Source organism: Brachionichthys hirsutus, chromosome 2 (assembly GCF_040956055.1).
Source record: "Brachionichthys hirsutus isolate HB-005 chromosome 2, CSIRO-AGI_Bhir_v1, whole genome shotgun sequence".
Taxonomy (NCBI): Eukaryota; Metazoa; Chordata; class Actinopteri; order Lophiiformes; family Brachionichthyidae; genus Brachionichthys; species Brachionichthys hirsutus.
In genome coordinates, this window is record NC_090898.1 from 1,476,631 (window position 1) to 1,496,953 (window position 20,323).

General features: G+C 50.8%; 3 protein-coding genes across 3 annotated transcripts in view; all 3 read left to right on the plus strand.

Annotated features, from left to right (window-relative positions):
• The first annotated feature begins 1,151 nt into the window (after nucleotides 1-1,151).
• On the plus strand, nucleotides 1,152-7,989 carry tbc1d25 (TBC1 domain family, member 25). The gene is made up of 7 exons (XM_068746638.1): nucleotides 1,152-1,320; nucleotides 2,865-2,974; nucleotides 3,053-3,207; nucleotides 3,372-3,499; nucleotides 4,967-5,155; nucleotides 5,703-5,978; nucleotides 6,422-7,989. The coding sequence occupies exons 1-7, from the start codon at nucleotides 1,276-1,278 to the stop codon at nucleotides 7,946-7,948; spliced, it is 2,430 nt and encodes an 809-aa protein (XP_068602739.1). The 5' UTR covers nucleotides 1,152-1,275; the 3' UTR covers nucleotides 7,949-7,989.
• Nucleotides 7,990-10,986: 2,997 nt separating this feature from the next.
• On the plus strand, nucleotides 10,987-13,842 carry ndufb11 (NADH:ubiquinone oxidoreductase subunit B11). The gene is made up of 3 exons (XM_068746749.1): nucleotides 10,987-11,210; nucleotides 12,157-12,287; nucleotides 13,650-13,842. Exons 1-3 carry the CDS (start codon nucleotides 11,037-11,039, stop codon nucleotides 13,777-13,779), a joined length of 435 nt encoding a protein of 144 aa, XP_068602850.1. The 5' UTR covers nucleotides 10,987-11,036; the 3' UTR covers nucleotides 13,780-13,842.
• Nucleotides 13,843-14,777: 935 nt separating this feature from the next.
• The window catches only part of rtel1 (regulator of telomere elongation helicase 1), a 19,480-nt gene continuing 13,934 nt past the window's right edge, over nucleotides 14,778-20,323 (plus strand). Inside the window, exons 1-15 of the mRNA XM_068749680.1 lie at nucleotides 14,778-14,879; nucleotides 15,989-16,181; nucleotides 16,366-16,459; nucleotides 16,642-16,723; nucleotides 16,798-16,858; nucleotides 16,930-17,005; nucleotides 17,681-17,765; nucleotides 17,982-18,047; nucleotides 18,551-18,713; nucleotides 18,800-18,838; nucleotides 18,917-18,992; nucleotides 19,206-19,303; nucleotides 19,396-19,451; nucleotides 19,911-19,982; nucleotides 20,071-20,146. Coding sequence (XP_068605781.1) covers nucleotides 14,778-14,879; nucleotides 15,989-16,181; nucleotides 16,366-16,459; nucleotides 16,642-16,723; nucleotides 16,798-16,858; nucleotides 16,930-17,005; nucleotides 17,681-17,765; nucleotides 17,982-18,047; nucleotides 18,551-18,713; nucleotides 18,800-18,838; nucleotides 18,917-18,992; nucleotides 19,206-19,303; nucleotides 19,396-19,451; nucleotides 19,911-19,982; nucleotides 20,071-20,146 — 1,339 coding nt within the window. The remainder of the gene's footprint in view (nucleotides 14,880-15,988; nucleotides 16,182-16,365; nucleotides 16,460-16,641; nucleotides 16,724-16,797; nucleotides 16,859-16,929; nucleotides 17,006-17,680; nucleotides 17,766-17,981; nucleotides 18,048-18,550; nucleotides 18,714-18,799; nucleotides 18,839-18,916; nucleotides 18,993-19,205; nucleotides 19,304-19,395; nucleotides 19,452-19,910; nucleotides 19,983-20,070; nucleotides 20,147-20,323) is intronic.

Below are 20,323 nucleotides of genomic sequence, written 5' to 3' on the forward strand. Positions count from 1 at the left end.
ACACTTATGTATATGAACTATTTTCCCAAGATAATTATAAGCTTAACGATATACGTATTTTCTGAAGACATTAAGCCATTTGTAAAAAAAATCAAAAAACAACTATAAATATAAAATGCATTCTATAGTCTACAAGTGTATATAATACATTTTATAATTATTACACAAATTGGTACGGTAGTTATAAAGTTGTCTTTCCAAAATCTCCGGGTAATCACGCAACTCCAGAACAGATGAGTCCCACTTTCTGCGTGTAAATCACAGAGCGAGTACTATCAGATCACAGAGCGAGTACTGTCAGATCACAGAGCGAGTACTATCAGATCACAGAGCGAGTACTATCAGATCACAGAGCGAGTACTATCAGATCACAGAGCGCGTACTGTCAGATCACAGAGCGAGTACTGTCAGATCACAGAGCGAGTACTATCAGATCACAGAGCGAGTACTATCAGATCACAGAGCGAGTACTATCAGATCATAGAGCGCGTACTGTCAGATCACAGAGCGAGTACTGTCAGATCACAGAGCGAGTACTGTCAGATCACAGAGCGAGTACTGTCAGATCACAGAGCGAGTACTATCAGATCACAGAGCGCGTACTGTCAGATCACAGAGCGAGTACTGTCAGATCACAGAGCGAGTACTATCAGATCACAGAGCGAGTACTATCAGATCACAGAGCGAGTACTATCAGATCACAGAGCGCGTACTGTCAGATCACAGAGCGAGTACTATCAGATCACAGAGCGAGTACTATCAGATCACAGAGCGAGTACTGTCAGATCACAGAGCGAGTACTATCAGATCACAGAGCGAGTACTATCAGATCACAGAGCGAGTACTATCAGATCACAGAGCGAGTACTGTCAGATCACAGAGCGAGTACTATCAGATCACAGAGCGAGTACTATCAGATCATAGAGCGCGTACTGTCAGATCACAGAGCGAGTACTATCAGATCACAGAGCGAGTACTATCAGATCACAGAGCGCGTACTATCACTCCAAATCCTTCTGGAATTCATAATATATATACAGTTTTCAAAAGGTGAATAGTTTCCTCCATGCGTGACGTTTCCCATGACGTCAGTGGTATCCCCATGGTCCGTCCAGCAGGTGGCAGCAACACAAGATAGGCTCTGTAAAACCAAACCAGAAGTAGACCAGGAAGCGGAGGCGCTCGGCTAGCGCTACCCATCCTGTTATTGATCATCATATCGATGTAGGAGACAAACGAGCTCCGGACAGCCGCCCTGCTCTGGAAGGCTCTAAGATGGCAGGCGAGGAGGAGAGGGGCGTGGTCCGAGTCAAAGTCAAGGTAGGGAGGCTAGCGTGGTGGATGCTAGCTAGCTAGCTGGGAGCCTCGTTGTTATTGACCCGCCAGCTGTCCGTCACACGAGTCCGGTAGTGTTTGTACACAACCGATCTGGAACGCGTCTCATATCGATCCGTAAAGCCTGTCGGCAGCTCCTTATTGTTATGCAGCGTCTTAGAACTGGAATTACTGTGTCTAGAATCAGTCTTCAAAATACCGAACTCAGCGGTGAGTGGACACAGATGACGTCACCTGCATGCGCTGTCAACGCGCGCGCGTGTGCGCGAGACTCCTGACGTCAGACTGGCTCTGGAGATTGACTGGTTCTGATCGGAAGTCCGCACCTTAAGGCTCAGGTTTCATCTCCAGACAGTCAGACACGCATGTCCGTGGATTATCTGTAAATAAAGTTTTTTTTAAACCAGGGATTTCCTCGGAAGTGACGTTTCCCTCGCTTTGGTAGCAAAAGTGACCAGTGAGGACACAAAGACGGTCCCAGTTCAGACAGAATCAGCACGCGAGAAGCAGACCCAAGTATTTACTGCTGAATGTCCGATCAATGCGGATGATGTGTGATTGATTTCTGCCTGATCTGCGTATTTAAAGACGATCACAGGACCAATGAAGGCTGGTTTAGCGTCTCAGAACCATGAATGAATCGGATCAGCCTGTCCCGGCGAGGAAGCTAAACGATCGGAGGGCTTCATTATTGATCCGTATCTGATTCACAGAACTTTGATGTTTTTAGAGGAAACCGGAGACTCCAACCCGGTACCGTCTTCCTGTGAGGCGACAGCGCTACCCACTACGCCGCCTCGCCACCTGTGGTCATAATATGCTCCAAACTGACACTTGGGCCAGATTTTCTGGATTCACTATTTACATAAATAAAAGCAGAGTCAACAATAACAGGGAACAGGAGCCCAATTATCTCGCCAGTGCAAATGGTCAGATCTGCCTCTTTGATGTCTCCTCTTTTGATCATTGACGCCTCCTCTTTTGATTGATGATGCCTCCTCGTTTGATCCCTGACGCCTCCTCTTTTGATCATTGACGCCTCCTCTTTTGATTGTTGACGCTTCCTCTTTTGATTGATGATGCTTCCTCGTTTGATCCCTGACGCCTCCTCTTTTGATCATTGATCCCACCTCTTTTGATCGTTGATGCCTCCTCTTTTGATCGTTGATCCCACCTCTTTTGATCGTTGACGCCTCCTCTTTTGATCGTTGACGCCTCCTCTTTTGATCGTTGACGCCTCCTCTTTTGATCGTTGACGCCTCCTCTTTTGATCGTTGACGCCTCCTCTTTTGATTGTTGACGCCTCCTCTTTTGATCGTTGACGCCTCCTCTTTTGATCCTTGACGCCTCCTCTTTTGATCGTTGACGCCTCCTCTTTTGATCGTTGACGCCTCCTCTTTTGATCGTTGACGCCTCCTCTTTTGATCGTTGACGCCTCCTCTTTTGATCGTTGATGCCTCCTCCTTTGATGTTTCTCACACCGTGTGATGTTTAATGCTCCTCAGTTGAGGTGGTGTGATGTGTTTCAGAAGTGTGATGGCGTTCTTCCTGTGGAGTTCCGCTCCTTTGCCGTTGATCCTCAGATAACGTCGCTGGAGGTCCTGCAGCACATTCTGATCCGGGCCTTTGATCTGAAAGGGTAAGTGTGATCACCTCTATTGATCTGTTGTGTGGAGCGTGTCCTAACCGTTTTCTTCTGGTTTGACTTTCAAACAAGGAAGCGGAGTTTCGGGATCAGTTACCTGTCTCGAGATCGGAGCGGGGCTGAAATGTATCTGTCCCTTGTGTCTGACTGGGATTTGGACGTTGCATTTGTGAGTGCAGCCAAACCATACCTACAGCTCAAGATGGACGTAAAACCTTCAGAGGACAGTAAGGACATTATTGTATCCTTGAACTTGATGACTGCAACTAGAGGTTTTAAGGAAAACTGCCTAACTGGACAGGAATTAAAGACATTTGTCTGTCAAACAGCACAAACCCAATAGAATGTCTCATGATGTCTGATTGCTCTGCTGCTTTTTGTTCAACTGCAGGTCCTGTTATGGAGGACTGGGACATCATCAGCCCCAAAGATGTGATTGGCTCTGAGCAGCTTCTCGTAGAGAGGACAAAGTCTTTGGCGTCTGCAGCGCTTCCTTTCACCCAGTCTCTGATGTCCCAGGTTCTTCACCTTCATCAGTCTTAACCAAGCAGTCCATGTTAGATCGTGTCCACTGCTGTTTTTGTGGGTAATGGATTACCCCTGACCTGCCCCCTTTAACCTCCTCTCTTAGCTCTCAACGCTTGTCTCCATATTGTAGTTATAGATGGCAATCAATGGCGTAATCAATGGAGTAAAACACTTTAGCAGTTTGTATGTTGGCAACATGACACTGAATAACTGCTGCAGCCTCTCACGACTAAGAAAGTCTTTCTACTGCTGAAAAAGACAAAGTGAGAATGAACAAAGCCCTGATCAAACAGATGTAGGGTTAGGATTAAGGGATCAGGATTAAGGGGTTAGGGCAGTGCTTCTCAATTATTTTCTGTCGCGCCCCCCCTAGGAAGAAAAAAACATTTTGCGCCCCCCCCCCCCGAAGAAAAAACACTCTTGTATCCTTATTAACATACAAAGAAATATGAAAAAGAAAGAAATATAGATTAACTTACAACAAATAATAACTTTATTACCATTTTTTAAAGTCTGCAACCGAAAATAAGGAAGTCAGGTCTTTCTTCTTCTCCCACCGGATTGTTTACAACTGCTCTTCTTCTGCTAATACTCCCTGCGCGCACTCTGACAATCAGGGCGCCACTGCCAACTACTGGAGTGGATGTGCAATTACACTTTACTCTCGTAAGGCAAAAAACATTTTCTCCGTGGTCACAGCGCCCCCCCCTGACATCGCACCGCGCCCCCCTAGGGGGGCGCGCCCCACCATTTGAGAACCACTGGGTTAGGGTTAAGAGATCAGGATTAAGGGGTTAGGGTTAAGGCAGGGGTCGGCAACCCAAAATGTTGAAAGAGCCATATTGGACCAAAAAAACAAAAAACATATGTCTGGAGCCGCAAAAAATTAAAAGCCTTATAAAAGCCTTATAATCAAGGCAACACATGCTGTATCTATCTATATTAGCTATATTAGCCTACTATCAAAATGACTAAGTTGGTTACGAATACATAATGAGCCTTCCTGATTAAATGGTCAGGGTTAAGGGGTTTGGGTTAAGGGGTCAGGGTTAAGGGGTCAGGGTTATGGGGTTTGGGTTAAGGGGTCAGGGTTATGGGGTCAGGGTTAAGGGGTTGGGGTTGGGGTTAAGGGGTCAGGGTTATGGGGTTTGGGTTAAGGCATCAGGGTTAAGGGGTTGGGGTTAAGGTGTCAGGGTTAAGGGGTTTGGGTTAAGGGGTCAGGGTTATGGGGTCAGGGTTAAGGGGTTGGGGTTAAGGGGTCAGGGTTAAGGGGTCAGGGTTATGGGGTTTGGGTTAAGGCATCAGGGTTAAGGGGTTGGGGTTAAGGGGTCAGGGTTAAGGGGTCAGGGTTGTGCGGGCTCTAATAGGGTGTCTGAGATATGATGCAACACAAAACTGAAGTGATTTCTGGGGAAACCTGGCCCATGTCTAATGTGTTTGTGTTTAACTTGCTTCCAGATGGGCCGAACCCTTTCCAGAGTTCAGCAGGTGTTCAGCTGGTCTTATGGGGAGGAGATCAAGCCTTTCAAGCCCCCACTGAGTGACGCCGAGTTTCACAGTTATCTCAACGGACAGGGCCAGTTAACTCGACCTGAAGAGCTCAGGCTGCGGATCTACCATGGCGGCGTGGAGCCTTCGTTGCGCAAGGTGACAAACAATCTCAGTCCCATACCATGAAGTAACCACAGTTGAGTTTAAGGCTCGGACTTTATGCTTTAGGGGTACCAGACGAAACTCATTGGTTCTCTTGAGTCCAGATTCATGTTTGGCGTTAGATCTAGATCCTAACCTGACACCCAGCTTCCAGGTTTTGTATGAGGATTGGTTCAAAAGTGAACACCACCCAGTGTCATCCTTATTGATTAGGGTTGAAATGCTTGTCAAGCCTGGTTATCAGAATCAGAATCAGAATCAGTTTATTGCCAGTGAGGGTTCACACACTAGGAATGTTTCTCGGTGAAGTCGTGCTACATGTAACAGTGATGACAAAATACAAAAAACTAAAAAAGATACAAAAACATTAAAACTAGCGTAATCACGCAGTGCAAAGAGAACAGTGCAAGCTATCGGTTATGAAATGTTCAAGAGTCCGGGGCAGAATAATTAACTGTTCATTCGTCTTATTATTATTAAATCCACGTTCTGTTCCATAGCTCAAATGAGCGACTCCTGCCTGCTGCTGTGTGTTTGGTAGGTTGTTTGGAGATACCTCCTGAATGTCTATCCTGATGGTCTGAGTGGTCAGGAGAGAATGGACTACATGAAGAGGAAGACGAGGGAGTATGCCCAGCTGAAGAGTGAGTGGACAGCCCGGGTGGGCCTTGAGGACCTTGAATTTATCCGTGGGAATGTCCTAAAAGACGTCCTGAGGACCGACCGGGCTCATCCGTACTACGCCGGCTCAGAAGACAGTCCACATTTGACTTCCCTCACAGACCTGCTCACCACTTTTGCCATTACACACCCGCAGGTACGCTTCAGCACCTTTAAAGTGTTTGGTCGAAAAGCGATTGATCAAAGGTTTTAGACTGGGAGGGGGGAGTATGGTCCAGCTGATGGGCTGATGATTGATTATTAACACATTGCAGTAATGCAACATATAAGATGCAGTACTGGCACGGTACTGTACGTACTGAACGAGTTCCGCGTTCAGAAAACACAAGCAGCCGCGCCTACGTGCGTTGCAGCTCCTCGCTCGTCCACTGAGCATCGGTGGGAGTCGTTTGCGCTTAACGTTTTGAAATATAATGTCCTGCTGCTGTATTAGAAAGTGTTTGTAGGCCTGAGGGAAAGGGTAATGCAGTGGAGGGTGGGTTCATAAAGGTGAACGTTTCGCCGATCCCGGTGGGGTGGGGGGGGGGGGGTCGTAACACCCACTGGGCCGTGACTTTGTGTGGATGTGTTCTTTTTCAGATCTCTTACTGTCAAGGCATGAGCGACATTGCCTCCCCCATACTCGCAGTCATGGACAATGAAGCGCATGCCTTTATCTGCTTCAGCGGCATCATGAAACGCTTGGAGGGGAACTTCCGGCCGGACGGGCAGCTCATGTCTGTAAAGTTCCAGCACCTGAAGCTGCTGCTGCAGTACTCGGACCCCGAGTTTTACTCCTACCTGGTGTCCACGGGCGCTGACGATCTCTTCTTCTGTTACCGCTGGCTGCTTCTGGAGCTCAAGAGAGAGTTTGCGTTTGACGACGCTTTGAGGATGCTGGAGGTGACTTGGAGCTCCCTGCCCCCAGATCCTCCTGAAACAGAGGTGGAGCTTCTGGGACCGCCGCTGGAGGCCGATGGAAGGGTGGCGAGCAAGACCGTTGAGGATTGCTTAGGCGATGACAACGAGCAGAAAGGGAAACAGCGCAGGCGACACATGCTGAGGCCTTCACGGCACCAATCAGACGTCAGCAGGAATGCTGCTGGAACAGGAAGGGAGGCGTTTGACCGTGTTACTCCTCGAGTGACCTTGGAAAAGGTCGACATGCTGACTAATCCTTTCGAGAGGCAAACTAGTTTTGGAGAGTTTAAATACTACACTGCCCGGCGCACGGATAGCTTTGATATGGAGGCTGCAGAGCGCCGGGCCACAGCTGACAGCGAGGAGGAGCCCGGAGAGAGAGCGCCTCTCATAAAGAACTGTGCCAGCGCATCATCGGCTCCTCTCTGTCCTAGTGGTCTACCCGCCTGGCCTGGTCCCACAGCCTCACCTGTACCCTCCAGCTGGCCAGGTGCTTCTCCAGACTCTTCTCCAAAAGCCCCGTGTCTGTCCACAGCTGATGGAATCCATCCCTCTGCCCAAATTCTCACCGCTACAGGGAACAGCTCGCCCACGACCCCCACCGTACAACCCTCTGTGTCCTCGCCATCCCGTACTGCCAGCCAGTCCCTCCTCTCGTCTCCTGTTTCGTCTTTTGGACGAGGCCCGTCTCTGTCTGGCAGCAGGCCGTCCTCTAACAGCCTCCCTTCACCTGGCAGCAACATGCCCACGTTTCCAAAAGCTGAGCCCGCAGGCATCAAACCGTGTTCTCTTCCTCCTCCTCAAGAGTTCGGCAAAGGCAATCCCTTCATGCTGTTCCTGTGCCTGTCCATCCTGCTGGAGCACCGAGACCACATCATCAAGAACAGCTTGGACTACAACGAGCTCGCCATGCACTTTGATCGGCTCGTGCGGCGCCACAACCTGAGTCGGGTGCTGCAACGAGCCAAGGCCTTATTTGCAGACTACTTGCAGAGTGAAGTGTGGGACTCAGAAGAGGGGGACGAGGTTAGCTCAGACTCCCCGACTTCGGCTCCTGCTGCTCACCGCTCCCCTCCTCCAGGCATCGCCGTCAGGCCCATTTACAGCCCTTTAGCTTCGCCTCGGTCGTCTCCCAACTCAACCTACGACCTTGCAGCCACCATTCCCTCTCCAACAACTCCAGCTGCCGTTTCTCCCACTCCTTGAGTCCGTCGTGCGTTCTTGCCGTGCCTCTGTAGACTGCTTCTGGCCCACAGGTGGCGCCACTTTTTTCTGGGCAGCCCCTCATTTTGGATTGGGGCAAGAATAGTGAACTCATTCTCTCTCCGCTTGAATAGAGCCCTTCCAGTTCAGCTCATCTGTCGCCTGTTCTTGAAGAGGGAATGAAGGAACTTCGTATTATCCTGTGTCTTTGATGCCCCATCTTTGTTTTTGACATTTACAAGCTCATGTCGTGTCCCATAAGTTACAAAAACATCTTATTGTGACATGTTATTCATTTATCACACAATAACGAGTAATTAGGACAGTGCACGGCCTTGCAATGAGGCGAATGCTTTCTCAGTCTCTCCACCTGGGCAGCTGTTTTTGCACCTTGTAACTTGGGTTAGCAGGTAGCGTGTCCTTATATAATGCTTGACCTCCAACTATCTCGTATTCTGCTGAAACGGAATTGAATTTCCTCCACCGAGTGATTGTGATCTGATGAGTAGTTTCCTGGTGGGCAGTTAGATTTAGTCGTTGAGCTAAGTTGCTGTAACTGTGGTTGGAATAGACTCTGCCCCGGCCACCGGGGAGCGCTCTGTTTTTACACCACAATGAAAGGAGCCTAGATTCTTTGTTAATAAGGATTTATTGAGACTGGAAGACAGAGCTAGGAATGACCGCTGCTATTGCTATCCGGTCGCTGCGCCACGCAGGGCTGCGCTAGAACGATGTTAAGCTGTGCTTGCAGAGCCGCTGACGCTGCCAGTCCATTAGCCGTTAGCATATTATTGCCAGGTGTTGGCAGTATATTATTTCCAGTTCGGGTTAGCATAGCTTAGCATGCTACTGTAAAGGGTTGTGTCCAGATGCACATTTCTGACACATGACATTGCTGTGTTTGTTAGTTGGCCTCTTTAATCTGGCGGCCGCGTTCGATACGCTGACTTTGAGTCGCCTGATGCTGTGTTGTCGGGGCCGTTGCCTTTTTCCTTCCAAAGATCCGCCGCGTCAGGCAGCAAGGTCGCCCACGCAGGTCTAAAGAGAACCGTGTTGCAGTGCCGTGTTCGACCAATTTCTGCTTTAAGATATGAAATGAGCCAAACGCTTTCATGTCTCTTTTTTTAAATGCCATTCTCTTGTGGGCTTAATCCTCTTTTACTGTGTGTGCAATTACAAACGTATCTTTTTAAAAGTTAAGGTGTTTGTACGACCTCCGGTTTCTGTTGCACAATGATTTTTGTATCACAACAAAGTTCAGTATTTCTGATAGTTCTGAATTTGCAAGGAAAATACTGTCTCGATATGATAAAGGAATACATTTGTGTTAGAATCTACAAAAATAAAATTCAATGAAAATCAGCAACTCCGATTGTGTTTGGACTCAGTCTCTATGATGAGGCCTTGCTCAAATGATTGAATAATTATAAATGTCTCTAGATATTTGCATAGACTGGTGCAAGTCTTAATGTCAGTCATAATACGACGAAGGCTTCACCCGCCATACAAGGACATTTCTCCGACCCTGCAAAGTGAAGTGATCCCATTGCTTGAGTTTATCTTGTGACGTTGCACATTTATGATCTCTGAATATTTGAGTTCTTATCTCACATATTTGTGAGAATCACCGGTGTTAGGAAGGCAGGAAACACGTTTCGGTGGCTTTAAGCTGAAAAGTAAGATAGTTGTGGGTAACCTTAAGGAGGACATTAATGCTGGTGGTTATTTGTGACCTGGTGGGGGTCGAGGCTTTAATTCTTACAGGACAAAGCAGCTGGATGTTTCTGGGTTGATGACGTCGCTGAATTTGTAGTACTGTAGAGGTCATTTTGATGATGATCTCCATTGTTCAAAGACTCATGCTGTACATTCTTTCAAACTGGATCGTTTGATCACTTTAGCTCTTTCACAAAGCCTTGATTTTTGCTTGTTCTGTTGACTGTATTATGATTTCAGAGAAACCTTAGAAATGTGTCTGAATCAGGCTGATAGTAGCAGATGTTAATTTACGTGTTTTTCGTCGGTGTGAGAGACGTGAAATATGGGGTGATGCCATCTGACACGGCTAAAGCCCAACAACAAGTGCAAATTTGGCAGAGAAGTGCCTAACAGTCAGCAAGAGGATGCTCATTTCTAGCCATTTAAAGAGGATGCTCATTTCTAGCCATTTAAAGAGGATGCTCATTTCTAGCCATTTAAAGAGGATGCTCATTTCCATCCATTTTCTTCCTGTGTGAATTTATTATAATTATTCTTTTTAATTCGAGACAGTTGAATTACTGTAAACATGCTGCACGTTGTTGGAGCATTGGCAGAAAGGGAACTCATTGAAGGACAGAGTTACAAGTATATATTCTTTGTTTTGAATGGCCAGTATATGTAGGCCATTCAAAATAAATAGCCAAATTGATACATTGACATTTCTATTTCAGTGACAGTGTATCAATATATATGGCCATAAAGGCTTAGTACTATGTAATAAATATGGTGTGTTTACAGACTTTTGTCTTTATTGCACTTAATACTTTTAACCTATTTTCGTAAATGAATACTTAATAGCGTATTCCTAAAGAAATGAAGCCGACTGACTCAACAATGAGCAGCCAATTTGCATTTGGAAGAACAAAAGATTTGTTTATATTGTTAAATTGTACCTGTGCACAAAACTCAAACTTTTTATCTTCCCTCTCCCAACAATGTTACTGATTGTATATCAGACACAAATAAATAATCAATGCAACTGATTTGGTGTAGCATGTCTTTTTAATTTGCTGATTATTTGTCTAACTTTGGATTATGGTTCCATGAAAATATTCCTCTTTCTTCATGTGTACTTTGCGTTTTGGAGAATTTGTTTTGTGTCGTTTTGCCTGAGAGACAATCAAGCTACTTTTAAATCTACTCTGCATTAAGGAATGTGAAGTTCTCCGGGTATTTGTGAGGAAAATCTTCACAGCCGAGCAGAATCCCTCGCTGTACAATGCCAGCAGTCACCTCTAGGTGGCGGCAAGCTACCGGAAGTGAAGAAGGCTAAAGATAAAACCTTCCGCTTCCGTTTCCGGGTCAGCGTTAGCCTTCACAAACAAGACCGATGTTGACTCGGCTGTCGCGGTTCGGGCCCGGTTTGTCCCGGGCGCTGTCAGGTCCCCCGGCCCGGTTCATCTCCCAGTCCAAACCGAGCGGGGTCGGCGGTTCGACCTCAGTGGCGGGAACGCTCGCCGCAGCGGAGCCTGCCGGGCACGGGGAGGTCAGCCAGTTCGTCAAGGTGAGCTCCGCGCGCACGTTCGGTTTGAGACACGGACACGAGCGAACCGGAGAAACGGTGTCGTTATAGCGCGCGTACCGCGTCAGGCTAGCGCTAGCCGGCTGCTTGTTAGCTAGCCTGCTAGGATATCGGGTTGAAGGACGCTAGCATGGGTTAGCTTTATTCGGTTCAGAACCGTGACGTCATTGATGTTCGCGGTGCCGTTGGACGCAGCGCTGCAGCAGATCCAGTCCTTTAATGGGAGATGGTGGTGATGGGTTATTGATACCTCGAGGAGCGCGTTGACACAAACTATTAACGCGGTGTCGGTCACTCAACAGTGACCTCTGCTGGAGATCTAAAGTCATTGCAGGTAAACAAGAAGTAAAAACTTGCATGCTGTAAACCAACATTAGCCTGTGAAGTAATATTTAATCTTTATTCCATTGCTAGTCTCTTAAACTATGATCATCTTTGTATAATATCATTTTCTCCACTTGTTTGCTGAGTGAAGTTCTTCATGTGAAGGTTCACATTTAGCTTTGTGTAAATACTCAAGAGCTGGAATGTAAATTCTAACAAATTTGTGTGTAATAACATTCATAGTTAAAATGTTTATGTGGGATTTTATAAACCAAAGTGTTCAATAATATGAAATAACACTAAACATGGATTCATTCACACCTTCCCGAGAACGATCCATGAACGGGAGCAAAGCGAGGATCCAAACGCGTGATCTCCATCGACGAACCCGCAACAAGTCGATAGTTTTTCCTTTTGTCGCGGCGCATCCAGACGACACGCCTCCTGCATCGGTCACATGACTGTTTGTTAAAGCGACACGCACCAATCCGGGGTTTCACGCTTGGGCCCTCGACACGGTGCCGACACGCCGGTGTTGTTGGTCCTCTCCAGCTGTGTCCCAGATGTTGCTCCTGTTCAGTGTGTTGTCTCCGTGTTTCCACAGAACCCAGACTACCATGGCTTCTCCACGGACCCGGCGGCGGACGAGAGGAACATGCGCGTGGGCTTCTTCTTCGGCATCTCGGTGGCCATTGTTATTGGAGGAACGTTCATTCACTATTTGCCAGACCACGGGTGAGATGTTAGCTCGTCTGTACTTAGCTTAGTGGATTTGTCCTGAAGCGGAAACTGCAGAAGACACAGAATCAAAGATGAAAGCCTTTGAACTAAACGTTCTCTGCGACGCCGACATAGCTCAGGAATGCTGCGTCGTGGCTCAGGAATGCTGCGTCGTAGCTCAGGAATGCTGCGTCGTGGCTCAGGAATGCTGCGTCGTAGCTCAGGAATGCTGCGTCGAAGCTCAGGAATGCTGCGTCGAGGCTCAGGAATGCTGCGTCGTGGCTCAGGAATCCTGCGGCGTAGCTCAGGAATGCTGCGCCGTAGCTCAGGAATGCTGCGTCGTGGCTCAGGAATCCTGCGCCGTAGCTCAGGAATGCTGCGCCGTAGCTCAGGAATGCTGCGTCGTGGCTCAGGAATGCTGCGCCGTAGCTCAGGAATGCTGCGCCGTAGCTCAGGAATGCTGCGTCGTAGCTCAGGAATGCTGCGTCGAAGCTCAGGAATGCTGCGTCGAGGCTCAGGAATGCTGCGTCGTGGCTCAGGAATGCTGCGTCGTAGCTCAGGAATGCTGTGCCGTAGCTCAGGAATGCTGCGTCGAAGCTCAGGAATGCTGCGTCGAAGCTCAGGAATGCTGCGTCGAGGCTCAGGAATGCTGCGTCGTGGCTCAGGAATGCCGCGTCGTGGCTCAGGAATGCCGCGTCGTGGCTCAGGAATGCCGCGTCGTGGCTCAGGAATGCCGCGTCGTGGCTCAGGAATGCCGCGTCGTGGCTCAGGAATGCCGCGCCGTGGCTCAGGAATGCCGCGTCGTGGCTCAGGAATGCCGCGTCGTGGCTCAGGAATGCCGCGTCGTAGCTCAGGAATGCTGCGTCGTGGCTCAGGAATGCTGCGTCGCCGTGGCTCAGGAATGCTGCGTCGTGGCTCAGGAATGCTGCGTCGTGGCTCAGGAATGCCGCGTCGTGGCTCAGGAATGCCGCGTCGTAGCTCAGGAATGCTGCGTCGTAGCTCAGGAATGCTGCGTCGTGGCTCAGGAATGCTGCGTCGTCCTGCTGGAGTCCAGACCTTCATTGAGCGAGACATTGCTCACTATTTGGCAGCCCACGCTGGAAAGCCTGCGTGAATCCTTCAGCCTTCACAGACATGCAGGTTATTCTAGCCAAGCGTTCTGTCTTTACCAGAGACATCAAAGGAGTCTCTAATTAAAGACCCAGGTCTCCACATTTGGAAGAAGGGGCGGGGCCTCTGTGCCAGAGGATGAAGGCGGGGACAAGCGTCCTCTATGACCTGTAAGAGTGTGTTAGTGATGCAGCCTCGTTCTGACTCTGTGTGTGTGTGTGTGTGTGTGTGTGTACATGTACGTGTGTGTGTGTGTGTGTACTCCAGCATGAAGCAGTGGGCCAGGAGAGAGGCGGAGCTTGTGATTGTGCAGCGAGAGAAGGACGGACTTCCACTCATCCACGAGAACTACTACGACACAAACAAGATCATTTTCCCCACCGATGGGGGGGCGTAGATCCTCCTCGGGATCCTTTGATCTCACTATTCTGGAATAAACGACGAGTTGTGTGAACACTGATTTGTGATCCGCTCTGAATTCATTGATCGCTGATCAGATTATGAACCTGTCACATATACTGGCTGCTTCACAAGGGGGTCTATGGCAGGGGTCCCCAACCACCGGGCCACGGCCCAGTACCGGTCCGTGAGGCATTTGTTACCGGGCCGCAAAGAAAGAACAACTAATGTATACAATTTCCGTTGTATCGATTATTAGCATCTAAAAGGTGTTTTATTTTGAAAAACGACCGGATTTTCTCCAGTGTAGCAATCACCTCTTGATACGTTGCTAAAAAAAACAGCCGTGAACTCACGAAAATTAATAAAAAGAAGCAAAAGTCTTTGGAGAGCTTCTTTGCTAAGAAGAAAAGTCCAACTTGAGACCAGAACCCGGATTAAAAGACAAGAATGTGGAATTTATGAAAAAAAAACCATGAAGGACAGAAGTAATTATTGGGACCACAACTTATGGTGAGTAGATATTGTGTAACGATTAAATATTTATTTAATAGTTATTGCAAGTGCATAATATAAAGTTTATTGGTAAGATTATATTCCTCTTTTTAAATTTGATTACCGGTATACCCCCCCCCCGGTCCGCGAAAAAATGTCACGGCATGAAACCGGTCCGTGGAAGGAAAAAGGTTGGAGACCGCTGGTCTGTGGGACTCTGATGTTCATTGATGATGCATGCAGCCTCCAACCGGAGGGGGCGGTATAGCACTCTATGGGTGGTTATCAGGCGATACCGGACGAAGGAAGATGACGTCACCGCAACGCGCATGCGCAGTTTTCTGATAAGTGAAATTGGCGGTGAATATGGTGCAGATTGACTGGCTTGTGTGTTCGACGGTCGCCGCTAGCCCATAGCCGCTAGCTACTAGCTACTAGCCAATAGCCGCTAGCCACTAGCCAAGCTTCGAGCGATTAATAAAGTCCGCAATTTAAAACGTGATGACGTCACTACAGCTGCACGGAGTGACGGTGAATTTCCCGTTTCCACCGTACGACTGTCAGAAGGAATACATGAGCAAAGTGATCGAATGTCTTCAGAAGGTGAGTCGTTATTAAGGCAGTTATAACGCATTCATGCAGCACATTGCACCGGACCACGACGTGAACGCAACAACTCAACTCAACTCAATTCAATTCAACTTTATTTATATAGCGCCAGATCACAACAGGAAGTCATCTCAAGGACTTTACAGGATTAGCAGGGAAAGACAGAACCCAACTTGACCCACAAGAGCAAGCACTTTGGAGACAGAGGCAAGGAAAAACTTCCCTTTAACAGGCAGAAACCTTGGACAGAACCTAGGCTCATGGTGGACGGCCATCTGTCTGGCCAGCTGGGTTGAGAGAGAGAGAGAGAGAGAGAGAGAGAGAGAATGGCAGGTCGGAGCAGAGTCAAAAACAAGGAGATGGATAGGGAAGCGATAGAGAGACAGAGCAGGAGCAGACAAAAACAAGATGAATAAAGCTATAAATGCTAATGCTAGCTATATGAAGCTATAAATGCTAATGCTAGCGATATGAAGCTATAAATGCTAATGCTAGCGATATGAAGCTATAAATGCCAATGCTAGCGATATGAAGCTATAAATGCTAATGCTAGCGATGTGGACATCAGTGCTGAGGGACACAGGTCCAGGTTCTGCAGCACCACGGACAGAAGGACCTGAAAGAGAGAGAGGGACAAACAGAGGGAGAGAGAGAACAAGACTACGGGGAAGAGAGAGAGATTACTGACATATATTTATAACATGAATAACCAGATAAAGGGGGAGGAGCTTAGTGTGTCATGATGTTAAGCCACCAGTGCTGGCCTATGACAGCATATTGATTATACTGATTACTGCATCGATTAACTATAAGCTTTGTTAAAAAGGAAAGTCTTTAGTCTCCTCTTGAACATGGAGACGGCGGTTTAATAACTGCTGTTTTAAAAGACCTGTAAGGATAGACTAACTGGGTTTGAGTCCCGCTGACACCGTCACACAGTTCTGGAGGTTCTGTGTGTGTTCCAGAGTGTGAATGGAGTCCTGGAGAGTCCTACGGGGACGGGGACGACTCTGTGTCTTCTGTGTGTGTTCCAGAGTGTGAATGGAGTCCTGGAGAGTCCTACGGGGACGGGGACGACTCTGTGTCTTCTGTGTGTGTTCCAGAGTGTGAATGGAGTCCTGGAGAGTCCTACGGGGACGGGGAAGACTCTCTGTCTTCTGTGCGCCACCTTGGCTTGGCGAGAGAATCTCAAAGACGCCGTATCTGCCCAAAAGATTGCAGCGAGGCTCGGCGATCAGGAGATGTTCCAGAACCGGCCGCTGTCCTCCTGGGGTCCGGCAGACGGTACCGCAGCAAGTACGTTCCTCTTCACGCCGACCGACCGGTCGAGATGAGGCCCGTGTCCTTTGATGTTTAGAACGCCTCCAGGAAGCATTTAATACACGACTCACGACAACGGCGCCGCGCTTCCAGCCACGCCCCTCGGACACGCCCCCTCGGACACGCCCCCTCATGTAACTCTAGTGCTCTCGTTTTCCAGGCGGCTACGCGGATGTGCCAAAGATCATCTATGCATCGAGGACTCACTCTCAGCTTGCACAGGTGATCGGCGAGTTAAAGAACACCTGCTACAGGTAAGCCCCGCCTCCTCCGCGTGGTCACAAACCAATCACTGGGAACAATGTTTAGGCCAGGATAACGGGCGGGAAGAGAAACGCACCCTGAAACCTCGCCACAGCGCTAACCGTTAGCCGTGAGCCCAGTGAACCTCCTGGGGGGTCCGTCCCGCTGACCCGGTGACCCCTGTTTGATTCAGGCCAAAGGTCAGCGTCCTGGGTTCCAGAGAGCAGCTGTGCATCAACCCGGAGGTGACGCGCCAGGAGAGCAACCACGTCAAGGTGAGCGCGGTGCCGCGCCGGGACTTGTGGGTAGTGTTGAGGCAGCGCTTTGATCAGACTGAACTCTGTTCTAGGTCCATATGTGCAGGAAGAAAGTCTCCACCAGGTCGTGCGTGTTCTACAACAACACTGAAGGTAGACCACGCCGGAGCTGATGTCTGATGGCGCCTCCTGCTGGACGACTCAATCGTTCTTTTCTCCTCCAGAACAAAGCACAGACAGAGAGTTGGTGACCTCGATCCTCGACGTGGAAGATCTGGTCCAATATGGCAACAAGCACAGGTGGGATTTGTAGTTCTCTTCTGTCAGAACTGCTCACTTTCCCGTGCCTCCCCCGTACTTCCCCCCCGTGCCCCCCCCCGTGCCTCCCCCCCCCGTGCCTCCCCCCCCCGTGCTTCCCCCCCGTGCCTCCCCCCCCGTGCCTCCCCCCCCCGTGCCTCCCCCCCTCCCCCGTGTTTCCCCCCGTACTTCCCCCCTGTGCTTCCCCCCGTGCCTCCCCCCGTACGTCCCCCCCGTGCCTCCCCCCCGTGCTTCCCCCCGTGCCTCCCCCCGTACTTCCCCCCCGTGCCTCCCCCCGTACTTCCCCCCCGTACTTCCCCCCCGTGCCTCCCCCCCTCCCCCGTGTTTCCCCCCGTACTTCCCCCCCGTGCTTCCCCCCGTGCCTCCCCCCGTACTTCCCCCCGTGCCTCCCCCCGTACTTCCCCCCCCCGTGCCTCCCCCCCTCCCCCGTGTTTCCCCCCGTACTTCCCCCCGTGCTTCCCCCCGTGCCTCCCCCCGTACTTCCCCCCGTGCCTCCCCCCGTACTTCCCCCCCGTGCCTCCCCCCCCCCCCGTGCCCCGCCCGTGCCTCCCCCCCCCGTGCCTCCCCCCGTACTTCCCCCCCGTGCCCCCCCCCACGCCTCCCGCCGGCGCGTCTTTGTGTTGCTACAGCTCATCCTGCCGCTGCCGTTGTTCGCAGGGTCTGCCCGTACTACCTCTCCCGTTCCATGAAGCAGCAGGCCGATGTCATCTTCACGCCGTACAACTACCTGCTGGACCCAAAGGTCAGCTGACCCGCTGGGCCCGCCTCCTGCTCTCAGGAAAGTGGGCGGTTCCAATCAGAACTGAAAGATAGTCCTCTTCAGTTAGACTTCATCGTGTGGCTTTCTGGTTTTTGGGTGATTCGAGGTTCTGACAGCTGATTGATCAGATATTGGCTGTTTATTGGCACACGACCTCTGTTGACCTTGGACACTGACGTCCTTCTCCTTTGTCCTCAGACCCGTCGGGCGCACAACATTGAGCTGAGCGGGGCGGTGGTCGTCTTTGATGAAGCTCACAATGTGGTAATAAATGTCCTCGTGATGGACGACACTGTACGACCAGTAGATGCCAGTATTGATCGTTACCCCGAGGCGGGGGGGGGTGGGGGGGGGGGATCTGGATGGATAAGTCAAAACGTTCTGGTTGGATCTGGGTGGAATCAGGAATAAAGGATTGAACGTTGGTGCTGATCCAGAAGAGATCCGGGATTCTGGATCACATTAAAACCGTTTAAAATAAACATCAACTCTGATTCACTTTGACCCTTCATGTTGGTGTATAAAGAACCAAGAACAATCTAGAACCTTCTGGTGCTGATCCAGATCACCGTGTGGACGGTGTAGATCCAGTTGGGAGGGGAACGAGCTGCTCGGGGGAGGTCTGAGCCCTCTGATTGATCTTCTAGTCTGTCTCTAAAGATGTCCTCCGTCCTCAGTAGAGCTCGAGGCAGCGGGTCTGAACTTCTGAAGAGCAGAAGCAGCTTTTGTGATTCAGAACCACGGCAGCTTGTCCTTGTCTTCTGCAGGAGAAGACATGCGAGGAGTCGACGTCCTTCGACCTGACGCCCTACGACGTGGCCTCGGCCATCGGCGCCGTGGACCGGATGCTGCGGGAGCAGGCCGAGGAGTCCGGCCGCCCCGACGCCGGCGCCGGCGCCGACGCCTGGGACCTGGACTCCCTGCAGCCGGGTCAGAGCGCCCACGCAGCCCGTCGTCGTGCGCTCCATTTGTGAAGAACATGAACCGCATCTAAACGAAGTCTCGTTTTGCTGCAGGCCTGAAAATGGAACTCGCGACGATCGCTAAAATCAAACGTAAGTTCTCGGTGCGGAGCGGAACCGGGGCGCGTCGCCGTCACGGACTCGGGATTAACTTCCTCGCTGCTCCTCCAGAGATTCTGCTGGACCTGGAAGCGGCCATCGATTCTTACGAAGTACCGAGTGACAGGGGACTCACCAGACCGGGAATGTAGGTGATTCTGCTGAACTTTGACCCCCTTTCAGAACAAACGAATGTCTGGCTGCAGCGCTCAGCGTGTAGCGGGTCGCTTCCGGGCCTGCTCTCCGGTCCGGAAGCGACCCGTCCCGGTCCGTTCGAGCCCCCCCCCGGCTGCTTGTGTAGTAGCAGGTCTCTGCTCGCCCCCCCTCCCCCTCCTTGACTCGAGGTGTCCCTCTGTCCCAGCTTCATCTACGAGCTGCTGGAGAGAGCCCACCTGACCTACCACACCAAGACCCCCGTCTGCGAGGCTCTGGATCAGATCTCTGCGTACTTGGCAGGAAGTCGGTCTGCTTTCATTTCCCCACGTTCCTTTGAAATCCAGCCCGACCCAACGTAATCCAGAACTGGTCTTGTGTGACGCGTTTCTCGCCAGAACCCGGAATATTCCTGAACACGAATGGACTGCAGAAGCTGTCGGATCTCATTCAGGTGTGTTACATCACGGAGACATGCTGTCCTGAATGTAGTCCACAGGATTCCCCTCTGGAAGCGGTCCCGCTCTGGGGGAGACGTTCTCCTCAGGGAGACGTCCCCCTCTGGGAGCGGTCCCCTCTGGGGGAGACGTTCTCCTCTGGGAGACGTCACCCCCCCCCTGGGAGACGTCCCCCTCTGGGAGCGGTCCCGCTCTGGGGAGACGTTCTCCTCTGGGGGCGGTCCCCTCTGGGGGGAGACGTTCCCCTCTGGGGGCGTTCCCCTCTGGGAGCGGTCCACTCTGGGAGACGTTCCCCTCTGGGGGAGACGTTCCCCTCTGGGGGCGTTCCCCTCTGGGGGCGTTCCCCTCTGGGAGCGGTCCCCTGTGGGAGACGTTCCCCTCTGGGGGACACGTCCCCCCCCCTCCCAGCGACCCGTCGCGCCTGCAGCAGACGCTCTGAGTGGTTTCTCCTGCAGCTGGTGTTCGGTGGCGAGCCGTCAGAGAAGGACCGGCAGCAGCAGATGCAGCTCAACACTGTCCACTTTAAGGTGCGTGTCTCCCGCCGGGCGCGGCGGCCATGTTGGCGTTACGCATTCCCTTCATGCATCAGCACCCGTGTCCCTCCGTGTGGTTCAGGTTCACATCCATCAGGAAAGCGGCTCCCACAGGAGGAAGCAGAGCAGCGATGTGTGGACTTCATCAAAGAAACAAGGTGACGCTGGCGGCGGCGGCGGCCACGCCCGTTTCAGGCGGTCTAGATCCACGAGGAAGCTCCGAGTGTCCAATGGAAGCAAACCGCGTGCTTGGAGTTGCTTCTGTTCCACCTGACGGGGGCGACTCTTGTTGTGATCCTCTGACGGTCCTCAGTCCCGTAGCAGACGCTTGTCCT

Coding starts and splice junctions, on each gene's coding strand:
- tbc1d25 (XM_068746638.1), top strand. CDS start 1,276: ATGGCAGGCGAGGAGGAGAGGGGCGTGGTCCGAGTCAAAGTCAAG. Junction 2,975..3,052: donor CGGGCCTTTGATCTGAAAGG/GTAAGTGTGATC, acceptor CTTTCAAACAAG/GAAGCGGAGTTTCGGGATCA. Junction 5,979..6,421: donor TTGCCATTACACACCCGCAG/GTACGCTTCAGC, acceptor GTTCTTTTTCAG/ATCTCTTACTGTCAAGGCAT.
- ndufb11 (XM_068746749.1), top strand. CDS start 11,037: ATGTTGACTCGGCTGTCGCGGTTCGGGCCCGGTTTGTCCCGGGCGCTG. Junction 11,211..12,156: donor AGGTCAGCCAGTTCGTCAAG/GTGAGCTCCGCG, acceptor GTGTTTCCACAG/AACCCAGACTACCATGGCTT. Junction 12,288..13,649: donor CACTATTTGCCAGACCACGG/GTGAGATGTTAG, acceptor TGTGTACTCCAG/CATGAAGCAGTGGGCCAGGA.